Source organism: Centrocercus urophasianus, unplaced genomic scaffold (genome assembly GCF_019232065.1).
Source record: "Centrocercus urophasianus isolate 14NV4802_14NV808 unplaced genomic scaffold, USGS_Curo_1.0 seq_73, whole genome shotgun sequence".
Taxonomy (NCBI): domain Eukaryota; kingdom Metazoa; phylum Chordata; class Aves; order Galliformes; family Phasianidae; genus Centrocercus; species Centrocercus urophasianus.
This window is the reverse complement of record NW_024885344.1, coordinates 3,287,175-3,306,597: the sequence shown is the minus strand read 5'-3', so window position 1 is coordinate 3,306,597 and position 19,423 is coordinate 3,287,175. Positions and strand designations below refer to the sequence as shown.

General features: G+C 44.3%; 2 protein-coding genes across 3 annotated transcripts in view; one reads left to right on the top strand and one right to left on the bottom strand.

The window, feature by feature from the left end:
• The window catches only part of SYN3 (synapsin III), a 175,146-nt gene that overhangs the window by 84,728 nt on the left and 70,995 nt on the right, over positions 1-19,423 (bottom strand). The window lies entirely within an intron of this gene.
• The window catches only part of TIMP3 (TIMP metallopeptidase inhibitor 3), a 37,251-nt gene continuing 25,123 nt past the window's right edge, over positions 7,296-19,423 (top strand). Inside the window, exon 1 of the mRNA XM_042837828.1 lies at positions 7,296-7,636. Within this exon, the coding sequence (XP_042693762.1) occupies positions 7,513-7,636 (124 nt within the window). The 5' untranslated portion in view covers positions 7,296-7,512. The remainder of the gene's footprint in view (positions 7,637-19,423) is intronic.

Sequence of the window (19,423 nt, the reverse complement as noted above, 5' to 3'; positions counted from 1 at the left end):
GACAGTACCCTCCCTCATGGAAATGTACAGCACATTGGAGGGGGCAGATGAGTATTTGACATTACACTGACTGATAGGGTTGTGGAAGTGCTGTTCCACTCTTGAAGTTGGACAGGCTACAGTTAAGGAAAGCAGTGGGATCTCTGACATTCACACAAACCTTCAGGCTCTCATTTCACTGAAAGGAAAGCTTGCTCCATAGGTATTCATGCAACTGTGAAGGGACCAGATGTTTCTGTTTTTCTGTGTCTATACCTTCCTCCTCCAGCTCCTCTCCTAGCCCTCTACAGATACTGTCTTCTTCGAGTTACACTGATAGAAATGTCAAACCTTGATTGCAGTCACAAATCTACAGCTCATGAACTCTGCTGGCCACAATGCCACAGAGCTGCCTTAAAGCTCTCTTAAAAATGTGAGGCATTTCAGTCATTTTAATTACTGTGCATTGCATAAGCCAGAGAACTGTTCATACAAAGGAACAACTGAAAAGTGATTTTCAGTCGCTCTCCCTCTCCTCTCAGTGCCAGCCTCCAAAGCTCTGTGAACACCAGCTCTTATTACCATTTGAAGCACCTCATCTATTTGAAATCTCTTTGTTCAGTCACTTAAAGCTACTGATGCTGTTTCGAAGGGGTTTAAAAGCAAAACAAAACTTCAATTTGGGAATAGCTACAGCAGCATGAAAGCAAAGCAAGGAAAATGGAAAAACTTTTTATAAACAAAAATGAGAGAAAATTAATTGCTTTGGAATGAGGCATAGGCAGGTAGAGCCAAGCAAATCACATCCCGTTCCCCGCCCCCGACTCTGTCAGACCATCTAATCACAGCCTCCTGGCTTGAACCCTGCATGGTACTGAGCCCTTTGGCCTGAATCCAGAAATGCACTTAAGCTTATATTTAACTTTGTGCATGTAAACGGTCCTGTTGACTTCAGTGGACCTTCTCGTGTGCTTAAAGTTGAACACGTGCCTTAGTGTTTTTCTGGATTGGGGCCAAAGTGCGGAGTCATGTGCATGAAACATTTTCAACTCGATAAGGCTGTCAGAAGATATTTCCTGGTCACCTTTCTGCCGCTGATGCCACATCACAGCGTGATGGGAGGATCCCCACATTACTGAGAGAGTGATTTCATATTCAACAGTCCCTTATAATGCGATGCTGTTGGTGGCACACAGTGCCTGTGTTCTGCTCCCAGACTGGCTGATCTCTGCAAGCTCAATCTGCGAAGGATCCATGAGAATTAAACACAACATTGAACGGTTAGAGCTGATCGAAGTTTAATGGTGTATCTCTAATTAAAAGCTTGGGAATGGGATAGTGTTACCTTCATCTGGCTTGCAGACAGGAAGGTGACATAATTCCTCTGCAACCTCAGAGAAAGAGATCAAATAAAAAATTTTCATATGTATAAAAAGAATCAAAGACATTTTTGAAGAAAGAGCCGTCTTGTTTTAAGTAGCAGATGAAGTCCGTTGATACAACAGTTATTAACAGAGAAGGTTTTTTTTCCAACCTCTTTTGCACACAAATTATGGTAAATATTGTTGCTCGGCCTCTAACTCTGCCTTGCTGCTCTGTTCAACTTCCGCAACAAATATGATAATTGAAAAAAAAGAAGTCTTCTCAAAGGAAAGTGTCAGAAAAAAAATACAGCCCACAAAACAACAGACATTCTGAAAAAGATAATGAGGAAATAAGAGCATGTTTTGTTAATGCAGTGTGTGACCATTTCAGTAGGGTTGCCTACGACATATCAAGGCCTTTGACATGGTTCCCTTCCACATCCTTATCTCTGAGTTGCAAAGATACAGATTTGAAGGGTGGACTATTTGGAGGATAAAGAATTGGTTGGAGAGTTGCAGCCAGAGGGTTGTGGTCAATGGCTCTATGTTTGAGTTGGGTTAAAGCAGTGTCCCACAGAGTTTTGTCTGGGGACTGGTATTCTTTAATATCCTCATCAGTGATGCAGATGATGGGATCAAGTGCACCCTCAGCAAGTTTGCTAATGACACCAAGCTGTATAGTACAGTTGATAGGGCAGAAGGAAGGGATGCCATCCAGAAGGACCTCGACAAATTTAAAAGTGGGCCCATGCAAGCCTAATAAGGTTCAACATAGAAAGTGCAAAGTTTTGCACTTGGGTCAAAGTAATCCCAGATAATGTATACAGACTGGGGGAAGAATTCCTTGAAAGTAGCCCTGCCAAGAAGGACTCAGGAGTCCTGGTAGATGAAAAACAAAACATGAGCCAGTTGTGTGTACTGGCAGGCTGGAAGGCCACCAGTATCTTGGGTCACATCAGAAGAGATTGTCTCTCTCTACTCTGCCCTTGTGAGGCACTATCTGCATTACCGTGTGCAGGTGTGGGACCTCCAACTCAGGAAAGAAGTGGAGCTGTTGGAGAGGGTCCAGAGGAAGGTCACAAAGATGATCAGGGGGCTGGAGCACCTCTGCTGTGAAGACAGGCTGAAGGAGCTGGACTTATTTAGCTTTGAGAAGACAAGGCTGTGGGGAGACTTCATTGCAGCCTTCCAATATTTAAAGGGAGATTATAAACAGGAGGGAAATCAACTTTTTACACAGGTGGACAGTGGTAGGACAAGGGGGAATGTTTTAACACTAAAGGAGGGGAGATTCAGATTAGATGTAAGGGGGAAATTTTCTACTGAGTGGTGAGGTGCTGGAATAGATTGCCCTGAGAGGTTGTGGATGCCTCATCATTGGAGGCTGGATGGAGCCCGGACAATCTGATCTAGTACTTGATCTAGCATTTGGCAGCCCTGCCTATGGCAGTGTTGGATCGTGATCATTCTTGAGGTCCCTTCCAATCCAAGCCATTCTACGATTCTATAATTCTATGACATAGTGTGGGTGTGCTGTCAAAGAGGACATCAGATGTCTAAAAAGTCCTTTCCTACCTGCTATATAAAAGCAGAAGAGCAGTCACGTCTTCTACAGGGTGTGATGCTGGACTGGTGTAAAGGATATGAGAGTCATTAACTTCAGAAAAGGTTTTCAGGACAAGATGAAGCAACTTGGCAGCTAAACAATTTGGAGTGCTGATGGAAGGACTCTACATCCATGGATCTAGTCAAGTTACTATGGACAATCTATAAAAAAATGCCCACAGTTCAGTAACATTTAAAATTAATGTATTGTTCTTGGAGGTGGCAGAACTGTTTGAACTGCAGGCCGAATTCCCCTGACATAATCTGTGCTTTGCTTGGTTTAAGCCAGCTGAGCTCTATGAGGAGTTGGGTTGTCTTCGGGCACTACATGTGCCAGGGTTTTTTAAGTTGGTGGTAGTGAGTTTTATTTCTTTTGTTTGTTTGTTCATTTTATTCTTTGCTCTTTTTTTCTTTTCTTCTTCTTTTTTTTTTTTTTTTTTTTTTTTTTGGCCCAAATTTCCTGTTTGATTAAGCACTTCTGTACTAATTACATTCAGATGCTTTTGTCAGTTCAGAAGCAGCTTTCTGCCAGTGTCTGGAAACCCTTACAGCTCATTGTGAAAGGTGATCAGAAGAGAAGAGAATATGCCTTTAGTGCATTTACATCAACACTTTATGCCTCTTGAAGGACCATCCCGAAGTGATTTTATCCCAGCCTCTATGCCTAGCTCTGGACTGATCCTTTCCAGCCACAAACAGGACTTGTGGAAGGAAAATGATATCAGCAGTTATGCTCTTCTTCAGTGGGTATCTATGGAAGCGAATGTAGTTCTCTCTCCTGACGCTTAACCAAGACACTCAGCTTAACATCGCTCCTTTCGTGAAGAGTGAATTCTTCAGATACCGCAAGGAACTTAACTTCATCAACACGAGACGCAAACATCTCTTGCAGCGCAGTGCCCCCTAGCACCGTCTCTACACATTCGTGCACGACTGAGAGAAGAATGCCACTTTACTCAGCCAACACCTGCAGACATGGCTTTCCCTGGGAAATTTCACACCAACTATTGACCCAGCCCAGTCATGCTTAGCTTGTGGGATCCGACAAGATCACAGCATGAAGTGGTGTGGCTGCCCAGTAAAGCAGAGAGTTCCTTAATTGTGTTCAACAGTGTGTTCTTGGTGGTGGACTGAAATAACATAGATTTCTTTATTTGGTGACATAAATCAAATGTGAACTCTAATTTTCTCATATGAAGATCAAGGTCTTTATTTTCTCCTTCTTTACTTGCTATGTTTTTAATGGCCACATAAGGCTTAAAGTTTTGTCTAGCCAAAGGAGCCGAATGCTAGTTAATTTTGTTTTTCCCTCTGCAGTTACTCCCACACAGACAGGGCATAGGGTAGGGACTCAGAATGAGTTTTCCTTTCAGCTCCTTAATTGACTTTGTGTTACTTTGACCACATATCAAAATTTTCTCATATAAATAAACAAACAGAACTCTTTCCTGGCTATTCCAGAGTGTATTTTAGTGACAGGGCTCAAAGCGGAGAGGCTAATATTGAACATCTAATAGATACAATCAGAGAATAATACATAATAGCTCTATTTATGAGGAAATTAATGTGTAAGCAGGTAAAATGATTTAACAGAGGCCTCCTAGCAGGCCATGGGGCACACTGAGCTTTCCCGAGTACTATTTACCTGTGATTCACAAAAATAAAGCACTCTCATTTCTGTGTATGCTAAGTGGCAAATAAATACAGTTATTGCACAATAATCCAGTCCTACTGGACTGTTATTATTGCATAGTATCCTGCATCCCTACTTCTAAAGGAAAGGTCAGCTCTTTGAAATGGAATATCTAGTGTTAAAAAAGCAGACAAATGAGCTAAGTCTTTCCTGTTCAGGCACAGGTACACATCTCTCAAATTGCAGCAGAGAAGACAGTGGTTCACCATGACACACAGACAGCCTGAGCATCATGCCTTCCAAACAGCTGTGCCTTGCCACTAGGTCAGACTGCAGCATTCCTTTTCAGCATGGGAAGTAACTGCAGATTACTTCACTGGGTTACATCTGAAAAGTTAACTAGTTCCTGTAATCAGCACAAACTTGGTTTTACTTTAACAAGCTTGGTCAGTCCCAATGTAAACAAGCTGCCATGCCTGAAGGAAGGAACCTCACTAACTTCTAGCTCTCTTCCTTCTCCTTTTGCAGAAAGCAGGGTGAGAGAAAGGTTTGTTTTTCAGTCTCCTCTGGACGTGTCTATGTCTGTGCATTACAGGCACTCAGCATTTACGCAACACCCAGCATCTTCAAAGCTTGTTATAAAGTATTCAGCTTGTTAGTCCTCGGAACACACCGGAGAGGTGTTATTACAGACATGAAGAAACCTTCTCAGAGGATCTATTTGGACAGGTGGTGCTGGAGTTGTGATTATAATCTAATTGTATGGGGGCCAAAGTCTCACTTATTTACACCAGTGTCAGATTATGGAATAATTCTGCTTCTCTCAGGTACTGATCTGAGATGCTGATAGATCAGGTGCATAATAATGTTGGTGATATCAAACTTTTTAACAACTATAAAGAAAAAATGAAAGTGCCAGACACACCTCATTTTTCTTCCATGTTTCTCTACTGAGGTCAGTAGAATTGTTCCTTGTTTACACTCAGTGAGACTGAAGTGACAGCCCAAGCTGACAGATTCAACTTCAGTCCTAGTACATGGAGCTGACAGCCCAAATACCTAAGGAGCTTTTTGCATGGGGTTTCTCATATTGCAGTTTGAATCCAAATGATTCTGACACTAGCATGCCTACATCTAATGTCCTGTTTAATGTCCTGATTCATGTGTACCTGTATAACCTGTTATCACCTCAACACCATCTGATTTTTTTCACTGCATTCACTAACACCCATTCCTGTGAAGCTCCATCACCATTACCCCAATTACACAGACTGGGATTTGAAGCACAGTGAGATGAAACTGTCACCACAGGCTGGCTGTGTCACAGCAAGGAGAGGAACCTAAATTTCTGTAGAGCCAGCAGCTGGATATGATGTTCCTTGTGGGTCCCTTCCAACTTGGGATATTCTATGATTCTATGACTTCTGCTGTTTGCTTTGTTATTTTGATAGCCACTAGCAATACCCATCTTCAATCTTTTGTATACCTATGCCCTAAATGAGAGCCTGTGTTTCCACAATGCTGGATGCTTTAATTTTATAGGGGTGGTATGATTAAAGAAAAGGTGTAGGCAGACTGTGGTTCACCCAGATGGAGCAGAATTGTAAATCTACGGACTTAGCTGACTAGAAATTTAGGACAGCTGGTCCCTGGCCTTTAATACCAGCATCATTTATAACTAGACATGCTTAAATCTTGTAAACCCCACGGAAAGTACTCTGACATTACATACACTGGTTTGATACAGTGATTAATCACCCCTCGGTCCCCTCTGCAGGATAATAAGGCTGTCTGCATCCTGCAGCTGGCAATCTCCTTCCTCGCTGTCCCAGCTCTACTATAACATTTACATTTCTCCGGCTGATAGAATTGTACTGTTCCAAAAGGGGATAAGGGAAAACAAAACAAGCAGGACTTTTCTATAAATTCCTCTAAAGCTGCTCTGCTAAAATACACTTTGAGATTAAACGTTGGGAGTGTCTGGGTAGATGTAACACTGCTTTCCCCAGCTTGAGCCCTTGCTGTCTGCCATCCCCAGAAGAATGAGTGGTGGGGAGGCAGGAGAAAGGGCACCATCCTGGGAAGGGGTTCAGCTAGGACCTCTCCCCATCCTCCTTTTGCTGTTTACTGAAGGAGGAAAAACGGTGAGGTGCTGCTTTCCACTCGCTTCCTGAAAATCCTTCGCAGCGCCGTTTCCTCCCATCTCCCGCAACCAGAAGTCAGCTTACAGCCAACTGAGATGGCTGTGAGAGAAAGACCCCAAGCTCTGCGAGTAAAAGGCAGCTCCACGGGCGTCTGAGGCGCCTCTTTCCTCTCTTGAGGAGAGGCAGAGCCTGACTGGGGCGGACAGGACTGTGCGGGGACAGAGCCGTGCAGGCACTCGTGGATAACTCAGGGGTACGAACGTTTTCATTTTTGCAAGCCACAGCCCCCGCCGAACTGAAGACTTCTCCTCAGGGAGACAAGGCACTTCTCCTCAGGGGGACTTTTCCCCCGGGGCCCCTACCTGCGCCACCAACCCAACTCCCTCCCGCTCGCGGTGCTCCCCGCTCTATTCCGTATAAGGCGCTGAAGCCGCGGCCACCGCCCCGCCCCGTCCCGCTGGCCTCTCCCGCCGATGAGGTAATGCGGGGCTCCTATTGGTCGGCTGCGGCGGCGCCCCCGGAGCCCGAGAGGGCGCGATCGAGGCTATAACTCGGCGCACCGCGCAGCGCGGCACAGCTCGGCTCGCTTCGGCCCCGCTCAGTTGTGCAGTGCTGCTCACTCGGGCTCGCTCCGTGCCGCCGAGCGAGGGCTGCGCTACCCGAGGCCGAGAGAGAGGCGGTGTGAGGAGGGAGCGAGGGCGAGACGAGCGAGCTGCGAGCAGGCGAGGCTCGGGTCGGGCGAACAGAACAGCGGCTGCAGCTAGAAGCGCACCCCGGGGCAGGCAGCATGACGGCGTGGCTCGGCTTCCTCGCCGTGTTCCTGTGCAGCTGGAGCCTGCGGGACCTGGTGGCGGAGGCGTGCACTTGCGTCCCCATCCACCCGCAGGACGCCTTCTGCAACTCCGACATCGGTGAGTGGCTCCGTCCCGGGGCTGCGGGGCTGCTACCTGCCCGCTGCGGGGCGGGAGGGAGCGCCTCGCCGTGGGGGGCGTCCCGCACGGCTCCGTTAGCGTGGGGCGAGGGGGAGGGCGGTCGGGAGTGCTGGGAAGACAGGGACAAGTGTCACCGCGCTTTTGGGACGCTGTGTCTTCGTGGGGTGATCTCATAAGCGTGCGGACGCGGGTGTTTTTTGGAAAGCTGGAGCTCTTCTCTTGGCGCCCCTTGCTGTGGGGTTGAGCATCCCTACGGTCAGCCCTGCGCGAACGTGAGGTAGGGGACGCACGAGCTGTCTCGGGACTAGAGTTTCCATTACCTCTTCGTCCAAGTTCTCTATTTTGTTTGTAGCTGAGACTGCTTAGCCAAATACGGTTGCTGTTTGCTAAGTGGCAAAAAGTACGAAACCCATCAGTGGTGTCCTCTGAGCTACAGCCGGACACGTGTCCTCCTGACAGTCCGCATGGGCTGTCACCTTGGCAGCTGTGAGCAGAGTGCGCGCATGGAGTTTTCTTGCATCTCCATCGGTTGTTGTAGTAGTGCGGTATATGGAGGGGGCTGTTTTTTCCCACTTGTCACCAACCCCAAGCAGAGTCTGCAAGGAAATCCTCCAAGTGGCTCCTTTGGAAGTCTTGCTACAAACCCTGTTCTTGCTACAAACCCTGCCAGTGACTTTGCTTTTAGCCAAACTTACTGGCACTTCTGTGCAAAAGCTGTGGCTGTGTTTGGTTGTTCAGTTCTCGTTTCTGTAGTGTCTGAATGCCAGAAGAAAACATTACATGTTAAAAGTGCTGGGAAGGCTCTGTTTGCCTTAGTGATGAGAGCCTGGAAAATATTTATAGAATAGTTTTAGAGTGGGGAATCCTTCCAGGAAACTGCGGTTGAAAGTTCTGTTGAATATCCATATTTCTGCCTCTGTTTTTTAGTTTGGGTTAACAAGCGTGCCACCCGAGTGGCAGCTGCCAGGGAGCTTGTCCTTTGTGACAGTAAGGATGGAAACCCACTTTTCCACAGCTAAAGCTGCTAATAGTACATGGCCTTCATTTGCTGTGTTTTGGGAGATCTCCTTTGGTGCTCTGGTTAGGTCATGTTGTAGTAGATTAGGGGTAGTTTTTCAGTCAACTTAATTTTTTAAGAAAACTGATATTAAATAAGTTTCTGTTATGATGCCAGTATGTTTTTGTCAATGTGCAATGACTAGGAGCAGAATAAACTATTTTGTTTCATACAGCAGAGCTCCTCAACTGTAGGGCAGGAAGTTTTCCTGTTTGCTGCTCTCGTTTCTGGTTGATTTTGAAGTCATGTCCTTCATCTCCTGTCTGTCTATTCTGGAGTCCTTGTGTCTCATGCCTTTGCTTTTTCACGGGTGGTGGCATTCAGAAAGTTGATGTCAGTGGGGTCATGATGCCTTCAGACACGATGGCAATGCTGAGATGCGTGTGGGAAGAGAGCAGCTCATGTTATAGGATGACTTAAGTGCAAGTTTGGTTAAGACTGCAGGTTGGTGTGATAGGTTGAAGCAAAAGTAAAGCCTTTGCTAAATTTGCTAGAAGTGTTGGAAAATGCAGTGCTTCTGCAGGTTGAGATCTTAGTGCATGCTGTCATGTTCTTCATGGGAAAAAGCATGTTAAAGCCTTCTGGCCATGAAGGAGTTAACCATTTCCATGGAAACTGGTGGCAGTGTACTGGTGTAGTGTTTGGACAGACTGAACTACACGCTGGGTTATAAAACGCATTGCAAGGAAGAAAGGGACTTGGCAGCAAGTTTTTATCGCTCTTGAAACTCCTGACAAAATACCGGCTCAGAAGGGAGGAGTCAGTGCTGTAAGGGCTGGAGCAGAAGAGCGTTTTAAAATAGCTCCTAAAACAATACAAGGAATTAACTAGCTAGGTGGCAGCCTAGGAGAGGCTTTTCATCTTTGGAAGCCCTGAATGCTGAAGGAGATAAGAGTTTAGCACTAATACAGTCTTGCTGTTAGCTTTTTGAGCCTAGGCAGTGAAGTCCTACTCTCAAGTTTATTCTCTTCCCCTCTGATCTCACATCACTAGACACTTAGATTTTGATTTTCCCATGGCTCAGTTCTGATACAGCCTCCCAGCTCTGCAGTCATTAGAAGGCTTTAATCTCCGCAGAAACAGATGCTCAAATAAACCCATTGGAAAGGGCAGCCCTTCAGGATGTACGTCCTGTGCATGTCAAAGTGAGCTTTTTAAAGCAAGCTCACACAACAATTTTACTTTCTTCCTCTAACAAATAAAGAAGAGAAACCACTCCCAGACTGATTAAAAAGGGTCCTTTTTTCTCAGTCTGAGTGTTGCAGAATGATGAAGAGAGCAAAAGTGAAGAGGTGTGTCTCATCTGACCCCTTGAAGTCAATCAAGTAAAAAATTGTTTAACTCCCTGGCTTTCTTTCTCTAACTGTATCAGTAAGTGCCAGAACAGACAGTACAATAATTAGACAAACAGCAATCCTATGACATGCCATCTGAACTTTGCTTCCTCCCCTCCCACCCCCTGCCTTCGACCCCTTCCAGATGTGAATATTTTTCTTTTGTTTGAATTAAGAGACCTTTTGAAAGAACAGACACCAGGCATGCTTTGTTCCATTGTGACAAAGCCGTGACATTTCCAGCAGGACATAGCTGACATGAAAAGGGCTTGTTTGTCCTTTTTTTTGCAGGAGCAGCAGGAACTTTTCAGCTTGGCTGCTGAACATTGCATTCACAGGTTTGGAAAAATGCCTCTTCCCTAGTTTTCCCCCCCAACATCCCCTTCAAAAAAAGGACAAGTATGTGAAATTGCAGGCTGGGTTTTTACAAACCAACCTGTAAATGATAAATAAAGTACTTTTTCCATTCCACACTTATCTCAATTTCATCTTGTGCATATACTTTAGAAAGAGCTATGGCAGTACTAGCTGTCTCTTAGAAGTTCAAAGGAGTTTGGAGTAACATTCTTTTCTATAGGTTGTGTTGGGGGAAGAAATGTCTCAGCAAGGGTAGCTGTGATTAGTGCCCCTCTGCCTTCTAAATAGCCTCACTCCTGTTTAAGCTGGAGTTGGCAAGTTCTTGGATTCCCTTGGTGTGAAGGATGCCATTCATCCCTCCATTGTGCCAAACCCCTTGAAAACCAGCCCTTTTTCTTTCATAGGTTTTCTTTATGATCGTTCTACCTTTTTGTTAGAAAACTAGAAGAGAGATGCAGAACAACTTGATCATAGATGAGATCTTAAAGAAATTGAGGAAGTTTTTTAACTAACATGGAATTCCTATGTGAAAGACCATGGTGAAAGATGGTGTTCTTTGTGCCTGGTTTTGTCTTCTGACAGAAAGATCACCACTGTAAACTGGTGATCCTATTGGAAAATGGGAAAGATGGAAATACAAGTTTCTTATTTGCTGTTTTTTATGGTTATTTACTGTTGAAGTAAATCCTACTCTACTCAAGCAAGGAGATGACCTTCTGGGATGTGTAGCTAGTCTCATCTCCAAATGCAAATATTAAGAAAAAAATTATGTGATGGAAAGCACTGCTTGGAAGATGTAGTGCAGAATATTATATAAGGTTCCTTTGGTGTCTTGTTACTATTGCATGCGTTTACTCCAGATTTTCTGCAGGAAGTAACTCCACCAAGTCCTGATAATCATATGTTCCAATATTGAGTCTTACAGCTCCTTGCTTTATGTAGATGCCTTTTAAATTCTTATTTCCACTGATTTCCCACCTGTTCCAGAGAACTCCACCTGACAGCTGCTCCTCTAGCCTTTCTGAGAAGAAGCAGGCTGGTGGCAACACAGTTATGAATGATCACCTAGTTTCAACCCCCTGCTATGTGCAGGGTCGCCAACCAGCAGACCAGGCTGCCCAGAGCCACATCCAGCCTGGCCTTGAATGCCTCCAGGGATGGGGCATCCACAGCTTCCTTGGGCAACCTGTTCCAGTGCGTCACCACCCTGGGAGTAAAAAACTTCCTCCTAATATCTAACCTAAACCTCCCCTGTCTTAGTTTAAAACCATTCCCCCTTGTACCATCACTGTCCACCTTCATAAACAGCCATTCCCCCCTTCTGTTCATACGCTCTCTTCAAGCACTGGAAGGCCACAATGAGGTCTCCCCGGAGCCTTCTCTTCTCTGAGCTAAACAAGCCCAGTTCCCTCAACCTTTCCTCATAGAAGAGGTGCTCCAGCCCCCTGATCTTCTTAGTATCCCTCCTCTGGACCCCGCTCTAAGAGCTCCATGTCCTTCCTGCACTGGGGGCCCCAGGCCTGGATGCAGTGCTCCAGGTGGGGCCTTGCAACAGTTACAGTGGGACCAAGAATCTTCAGGAGGAGCACTTGGTGTGTCACCTTGGCCATAACTGGATGTTAAAGCTAAGATGAGAACATAGCTTTTCCTTGTAACAATGTTGACTGAGGTCATATTTCTTTTTCCAAATAGCTCCAGTACCATCTGGTGCTCTTAGGTAGCTCAACCAAGCATGCTCCCCAAGAAAAGGAGCCCATGTGTTCTGTGCAGGAGGTCTTGTCATTAAATGAAACTGCCACTGTCTGCACCGGATGGAAGTTCATAAGAGCTAATAAACTTGAGAGGACAGTTTGGTGTGAGTTAGCAGGCAAGGCTAAGTGTGCTGTGCTTGCTAGCTCTGAGCCAAACTAAGCTGAGGGCCCTATTTCATTCTTATTAATGCCTGGGGTGCACGTATCTGAATTTCCTTTTAGCGATGAGTATCCCTACTATAGACTCTCAGGGTATGATTCTCCTTTTTCGCATGATATTATTGATTGGGAACAACTTAAATATTAGTGGTGAAAAGACAGTAATGTAAAAGATGTGAGAAGATAATTGGGCCTTCAAGTACTAATTAAGCAAATACAGAATTTGTTGAACTTCAAGCTCATCTGAACATCTGAAGAACCTCTGCATGTGATATGTGGAACTTTACTGATATAACTTTAATAGATTGATACTGCTTTTTAAACTAACCACACCTGCTGTAGACTTCTGAATGAGGAAAAGTTGACCAAAGCAGCTGACTCTATTGGGAACTATTATAGACCATCCCAACTTTTCCTTAGCTTTGAGCCACTGAGCATTTACTGAAGGCCTGCCTCTATAATAACCCTCTGCATCTGAGCACTCAAGTCACAGAAGAGGGCTGCTTGCTGCTGGGGCTGTGTTAAAACCAAGAGTTATTCTTTAAAATGCATGTCTGAAAGAGTGTATTGAAACTGCCTACCTGCCTGTTGGTGACTCTGCTACCAGCGTTATCTTGCCCTAGCGAGATAAGTGCTTCTTTAAATCTGGGGTTAAACTGGACTTGCTTTGGAATAACTTGAGAAAAGGCTGTGAATCAGTGTACCAATTCCTGTGTTTATTAACGTGACGCTGAGTAAATATGAAGCATGTGAATTTCAAATTTCTACTGTTTGAACATATTAGGCAAGACCAAGGTGAGTTAAATGGATTTATGCCTTCTTATACTAGATCTAAATCTGGCCCTGTCGTTGATATGGCAAGGGAATGCTGGACCAACATTGTACTTACAACTTACATAAAGCAGGTGTAGTGCCACTAGTCTCAATAGCATTTCAGTGGCTTTTATCAGAGTTGGATTTCAGTTGATGGTTTCAAGTTTCTAAGAGGAATGTTACAAACACTAGAGTGCATAAAACTATTACATTAAAAAAAAATAATCACAACAGTTAACCTCCTACTGTAATGTGAAGTAGTTCATTTGAGTGACCAGACTGAAGATATAGTGCATTAACTGACAATGCCTAATAACATAAAAATGCAAGTAGTTTTACACCCTGATTATTCTATTTAGTCAGTGTTTCTGCCAGCTTGAAAAGATTCTGTGAGTCTTTTGGAAAGAAGATAGAAGTCTCTTGAGTTTCATGCTGGTAAAATAAATGTTGACTATGAATAGTCCAGATTCCTTCTCATGTTTATACAAGACCTTTCCAGAGGGCAATTTCAGCCCTTAGAAACAGTATACAGACAATAAAACAAGTTAAATAGAGAGACACGTATGCAAAAAAATACCACCAGACCTCTTCAAATGTCAGCACTGGTTTGCCTAAGGTGTAGAATGACATTTTTATCTCAGGAAGGAAGGAGTTGATCTCGGGTATCTTTCCTGGGACTGAAATCCACCAGGAACCAGGATAGAGCAGTGCTTGGGGAGGCTGTTGTCAACTCAGGGGCAGGGTCTTGGGTTGTGCTTCTAGGAAAATGGCTGCTGAGCAAGGCTTAGGCTTTCAAGAAGTCTCCATGGAGGAGAATATGAAGTTCCTTCAAAAAAAACTGAAAGAAAGTATATGTTTTTTTTTTTTTTTTTTTTTTTTTTTTTCCCTTTCTTCCCCCAGGTGAGTTATAGGGAAAAGAGTGTAGTTTGAAAGTGATGCAGATTACATTTTAAGAGAAGCAAATGATATTGATCCAAACATAGTATGTTGTCTAAAAATACTTATCATATACAGGCAGTAGCAGCCCAACTCACAGCAGTCATTAGCACCTGTTAGCTATGGGTTCTGGACAAAAATGTACACTAAACAAAAATCCATGATCTTCTTTAGTTGTTCATCTATTGTTAAAGTGGCTGGGTACTGTATTTTCAAGGCTGAAAAAAATGATCCCATAGATTTTTCCCTCCTTAATTCCTTGACTTTGATACATAAAAGCCTGGGTTTCTCCTACCTGCATGATCACTGGTACTTCAGCAAAGCAGTTATAAGTTGTGCTGTGTTTACACAATGCTTGCACAGACAGCAGCAGCTATACCAGGTGCAGCAGTGTGAAGGTAATGCGTTACTACTTATTGCTCCCGGGTGATTCATTTAAAAATAAATACTCCTACAACAGCACATAGGAAAAGGGAATGCTTCTGTTCCATAGGGCCACGTTCAAAATGTCCAAAGCTCCTGCTGGCCTAGGCTGAGAGACATGAGTTTTAATTCCCTCGTGCTGTATTGTAATTACAGTACTGGGACTTTAACATCTGTTTCCTTTTCTCAGTGTTTCCCTCTATAATGGGTATTACTGCAGTGTAGCCTTGCAGGGAGGCCTGCTGGCATTGTGTTAGCCTTCATTTCTGTGGAAGAGCACTGGAGCAATTGTTCAGACAGCAAGTTCAATCCCTCCTGCTTAGGGGATGCAGGAGCAAGCAAAGGTCTCACTCCCCTGAGGTTTGTAATCAGCTCTCTCAGATTTTTTGAGTCAACTGTAAATAGGAACCTCCTTCCTCTAGTGAAATGGTTTTGGACATGATCTCCAAACAGTTAAAATATTTAGGGAAAACAAAAAAGTGCTTACTTGTACCAAGACAGGAAAACCACAGAATGGAAAACTTCCACTTGACTTTGAAAAACGGGAAATGGCTGGTCCTGGAAAGGCAACAGGTAGGGGAGAAGAGAGCCAGAGGATATCTGTTCCCCTGGCTCTTCTCCTTTAGCTCTGTGTTCTTCTGGGGAAGGTGTTCCAGGCCAGCCCTGCTCTTTGGAGCCCTTTATATGCTTTCCAAACAGCCGCCCCAGTTTCCTACTTCCTGCCTGGTCTGACACTGCTATAAATATCTTCCTGCCTTTTATCAGCCCAGGGATACACACGCTGCAGATTAAAGGGGATTGAGGTGATGGAACAGAACGGCCTGCAGCCCAGCCCTTGGCATGTGTGGGGTTGCTGGGTCCTCTGCTTTGAATTTCTCTTGGCAAATGGAGGGAGACCTTTAAGACTGACACAGCCTCCTTGTTTATCTCTCTCACCTCTGGACTAGGGTATGCAGGCCTGTTTCTGAGTAAATAGTTTATTGCAGTAAGTAATAAATTGCATATGGCACAGAGCTTAAAGCTGGAACGTGTCTAGTATTTGGGAGAAGGGAGGGTTTGGAGGAGAGACTTAAGAAGGAACAAGTGATACCAGCATAGATACCACACTTCATGGGAAAGTTCTACAGTTGCATCAGTGAGTACCATAAATGCAGTGGTGAAGAGGGCCAGTCTAGCAAGAAAGAGAGCAGTCACATGAACCCTGGGGCATGTAAGAAGCCATCGTGTGCAGTGTTTCCATAGCCAGAAAACCTAGGCCCCCCTGCCATAGCATCCTGCAGGGACAAAATCACCAACCTGGAGAAGTGTGGGAAGACAAGGGCAGCAGTTCCTGTGCAAGCACCTTACTATGGCAAGGACTGTTGGGGGTAAGGGCAAGATGGGTTCTTAAGATCTTTGTTTTACTTCTGTAAATATGAAGAGTAGCACCTATCCCTTCTTTCTTTTTTTTTTCCTTTTTTCTTTCTTGTTGTGTCCAAGGGAGTGGAAGCTTAAGGATTTAGTTGGTTATTTCCTTCAAGAATCAAGATAAAAAGGAGACTTCAATAAATCTGCTTCCATCTTCTCTACAGACAGTTTATGTGCAATACAATTAAACAGCTGTCCTGCTTTTCTCTAGTGTAAAACAGTCTGCAGCTTTGCAGAGAAGCACAGAAGTAGAGGATTCCAAAGCATCATACTGAATTCTAAGGTGGCACTTTGAGAGACCCTGGATGACCATAGGAAGGTTTGAATGGAATGTTATCCATCTGGAGAGAAACTCAACCAGACCTGGTGGCAAACAGCCGATGACTCTTAATGGTAGGTTGCAGTTTACACTTTCCACTCGGAACAAGTGTGCTGCAACAGAACCTGATTGTGATTGTGAGTCAGAGATGTCATCCATCTAGTCTGGATTTCCAATGCTGTTAGAATACACCTCCCAGAAGCCTGATGTGGGATAGTCTTGACTTTCCCATAGCCTGCTTCTGTCATCCTAATTCCTTGTAGTTAGAGAGACTGATTCACGCCCTGCGGTTTTAAGCTCCTTCCAAAACTCTTTCAAGGCATTTGTTATTTTAACTCTGGAGAGTCTGTTTTGTTATCTGTGAATGTCAAATCTACCTCCCAAGTGCACTCTAAGATGCAGCTCTCTCCTGATATTCCCAGCATATTCTGGTTTCCTCTTTTTGGCCCACAGGATGGGAGTTATGCATTTATTCATATTTTTGTTCTGACACCAAATAATTATGGATCTGCAAGGCTAGGAATAGTAAGTCCTTGTGCTTGCAAAGCCCTGCATCTCTTTTGTGTGACTTAGCTGGATTCTGCAGGGATGGTGCTGCGAGTTCAGAATTACATGATTCAGAGCCCTGAAGACATGGGGTTGTGTGCTTTGTGGGGTGCAGTTGCCTGTGCTCTGGCAGAAGAATGGCTCATGGGATTGCTGTATGGTCCGCAACGCTATTTTGGTCGTTTTCATTTGCTTTTCATACTTACTCCCTTTACTACAAAGTCATGAGTACTGCTTACAGTGTTATAAAAAACTGCTGAGCCTTTCTAAGAGAGGTAATGTGGTAAGTTTGAAGGAATTATTTACCATTTACACTTTCTTATCTTGAGGCATCCAACAGCAATGAATGGCTTTATTTGAGATAAGGCTGTATTGGACCAGAAGTGTTTGACGCCAAGGATATTTGTCCTTCCCAAAAGAGTGACTGCCTTTTAAAAACAAAACAAAACAGAACAGGGAAGCTGGTCCTTACTGGCCTTTCTTCCCATGCCTTTCATTCCCATTTAAATTGGTTGAAGAAGTAGTTTAGATTAATAAAAGCAGACAGCACCTGTGTGCTTGACTAGATGGGAAACAAAGCTTTCACTAGTACCGGAAAGTTTTCAAGCCAATAGGTTCCTTCCTGTCCATGCTAGATCTCCATGTATGGTTTGGATTGCCCTTCTCAAAAAGTGATTTCCGCTGTTGCTAACGGCTGTTAGAAGAGGTAAAGGAAAGCGCCGGGTCTTTCTTTTCCTCCAGCCCCAGAAACTGTACAGAGACCTTTTCCTGTTTGTCTTTTGTGCAGTATGACAGCTTGGGCCTTTGACGTAAACTTTGTCCTTAGTGATGTTCAAAGCTCCCCTTTCTGAATTCAACAACATTGCCTACACACGTCCTGGTTAGGCTGCGTTCTTGATGGAAGTTCGGGAAGGCAAATGGAATAAGTTGTCTTAGCACACCTGATGCAGTCATGTTTCTCTTCAGCCTCTATACTTGTTCATCAAGCCACCATAATAGAGTTACTTCCAGCATATATTCCTCTACGCATATGTGGACCAACAAGGGAAGACTGACCACAGTGCTTACTGAAAGATTATTGCTATATATTTGAGGCAACCTCACTAGGTTATTTCACCGTGGTGTTACAGTAAGGGCAGCTTTTGTTCCTAAAAGTACTCTGAGTCTTGGAGGGAGGGGAAGGTGCTCAAAGGAGTAGTCTAAGGATTGCTACGTAGATTACTTGGGTTTGCTTTGGTGATGAAATAAATCCTTCAGAGCTTCCAGCAGCTGTCCTAACTCAAGCAGTTAGAGTCAAAATGCTGATGACTGTTGTTTCCCCTCTGAACTGGAATTTTGGACTCTCTCCTTTCTGTTTTTCCCTCCTCAGAACACCTCCAGCTGAACTGCTACAAAAACTGTATGGCTGTAAGCATACTGAAATTCTGTGCTGTGAGCAACTCATGTGCCTGGGAATCAACAGAGCTATATGGTTTAAAAAAAAAATATAAATAAATCAGTCTAGTTTCTGTGTTCCTGGAGTAATTTCCCTTGGCAATGTGCAAGCTGAGAATGGAACTACACACTCATGAGCTACATGCATCCAATTTGTCTGCCAGTATAATAGCAACAGCAAACAGGATCTGTGTTCCTTTCACCCAGTAAAGGAGACCCATGTTTTTGTGAGGTGTAGCTGTAGTGACAGTAGTTTCAGCCCCATTTTTGCCTTGAGAGTGTAGGCAGCAAAGCTACAGCTGACAGGACCAGGTGATGCCAGCCTGCTTTCTGTACTGCTTCTGCTACTCAAGACTTTAAGTTCCAATTCTTTCCCTCTTTCAGAAGGTAAGAGAGGAATACTTCTTTTCGTGTATTTTCACTGAGATCCCTTACCGGAAAATGCTACTTGGAGAACTATAGCAGTGAGAAAGCAATCTGCGGCTGTTCTGCATAGTTGGATAATTTGTTAGTTTTGTTTTTCAGCCAAACTGTGACTGAGGCTTGCAGCGCTCCAAATCTTATTAATGGTAGTCCATGTCATTTTGGAGGTTTTATCTTCTCATTATTTTCCATATATGTTCGTTTTCTGGTTTTGCTAATATGCACTGGCACTTCCTCAGCTTCCTTGCTTGATGGAAGGAAGCAGGGGAAGAAAATCATGTGTTTCGGTACTCTGGTTTTCTCTGCTTATACCACAGAACATTGGAAGCAGAGATGAAACTAAGCTTTGGTAAGCTCGGCCTCTGATTTTTCTCAGGGGGCATAAGCCATTTAACTATTCTTAGTTGGTATATTAAGTGTGAAATTAAGCAGTTCCAAGGGGGATGAACAACTACCATTCAGAGGGAGTGCTTTTGTGCTTCTGGTTTCCCTTCAGAGCTACAACAGCTCAGTAGTCTTACAACTTTCCCTTGGAGTAGTGGAAAATCAGAGCCATGCAAGGCTGCTACAACTCTAGGCTCAGACGTGTGCCTCGTGTGCGTGTGTGTACATCTTGCAGTTCAGTGATGACCCCGATGACTTCTTGAACTTTTAATGACAATGCAGCTGTCTGTTCATGGTGCTAATTAACCCAAAAGCTGATTCCTCCCTCCCCCTCATTATCCGTTCTGTGAATGAGATGTGAAAACAAGAAGACGACTTTTCCCGTGCCCTTAGGGCTGTCTGAGCCTGGCAGCAGTGACCCTG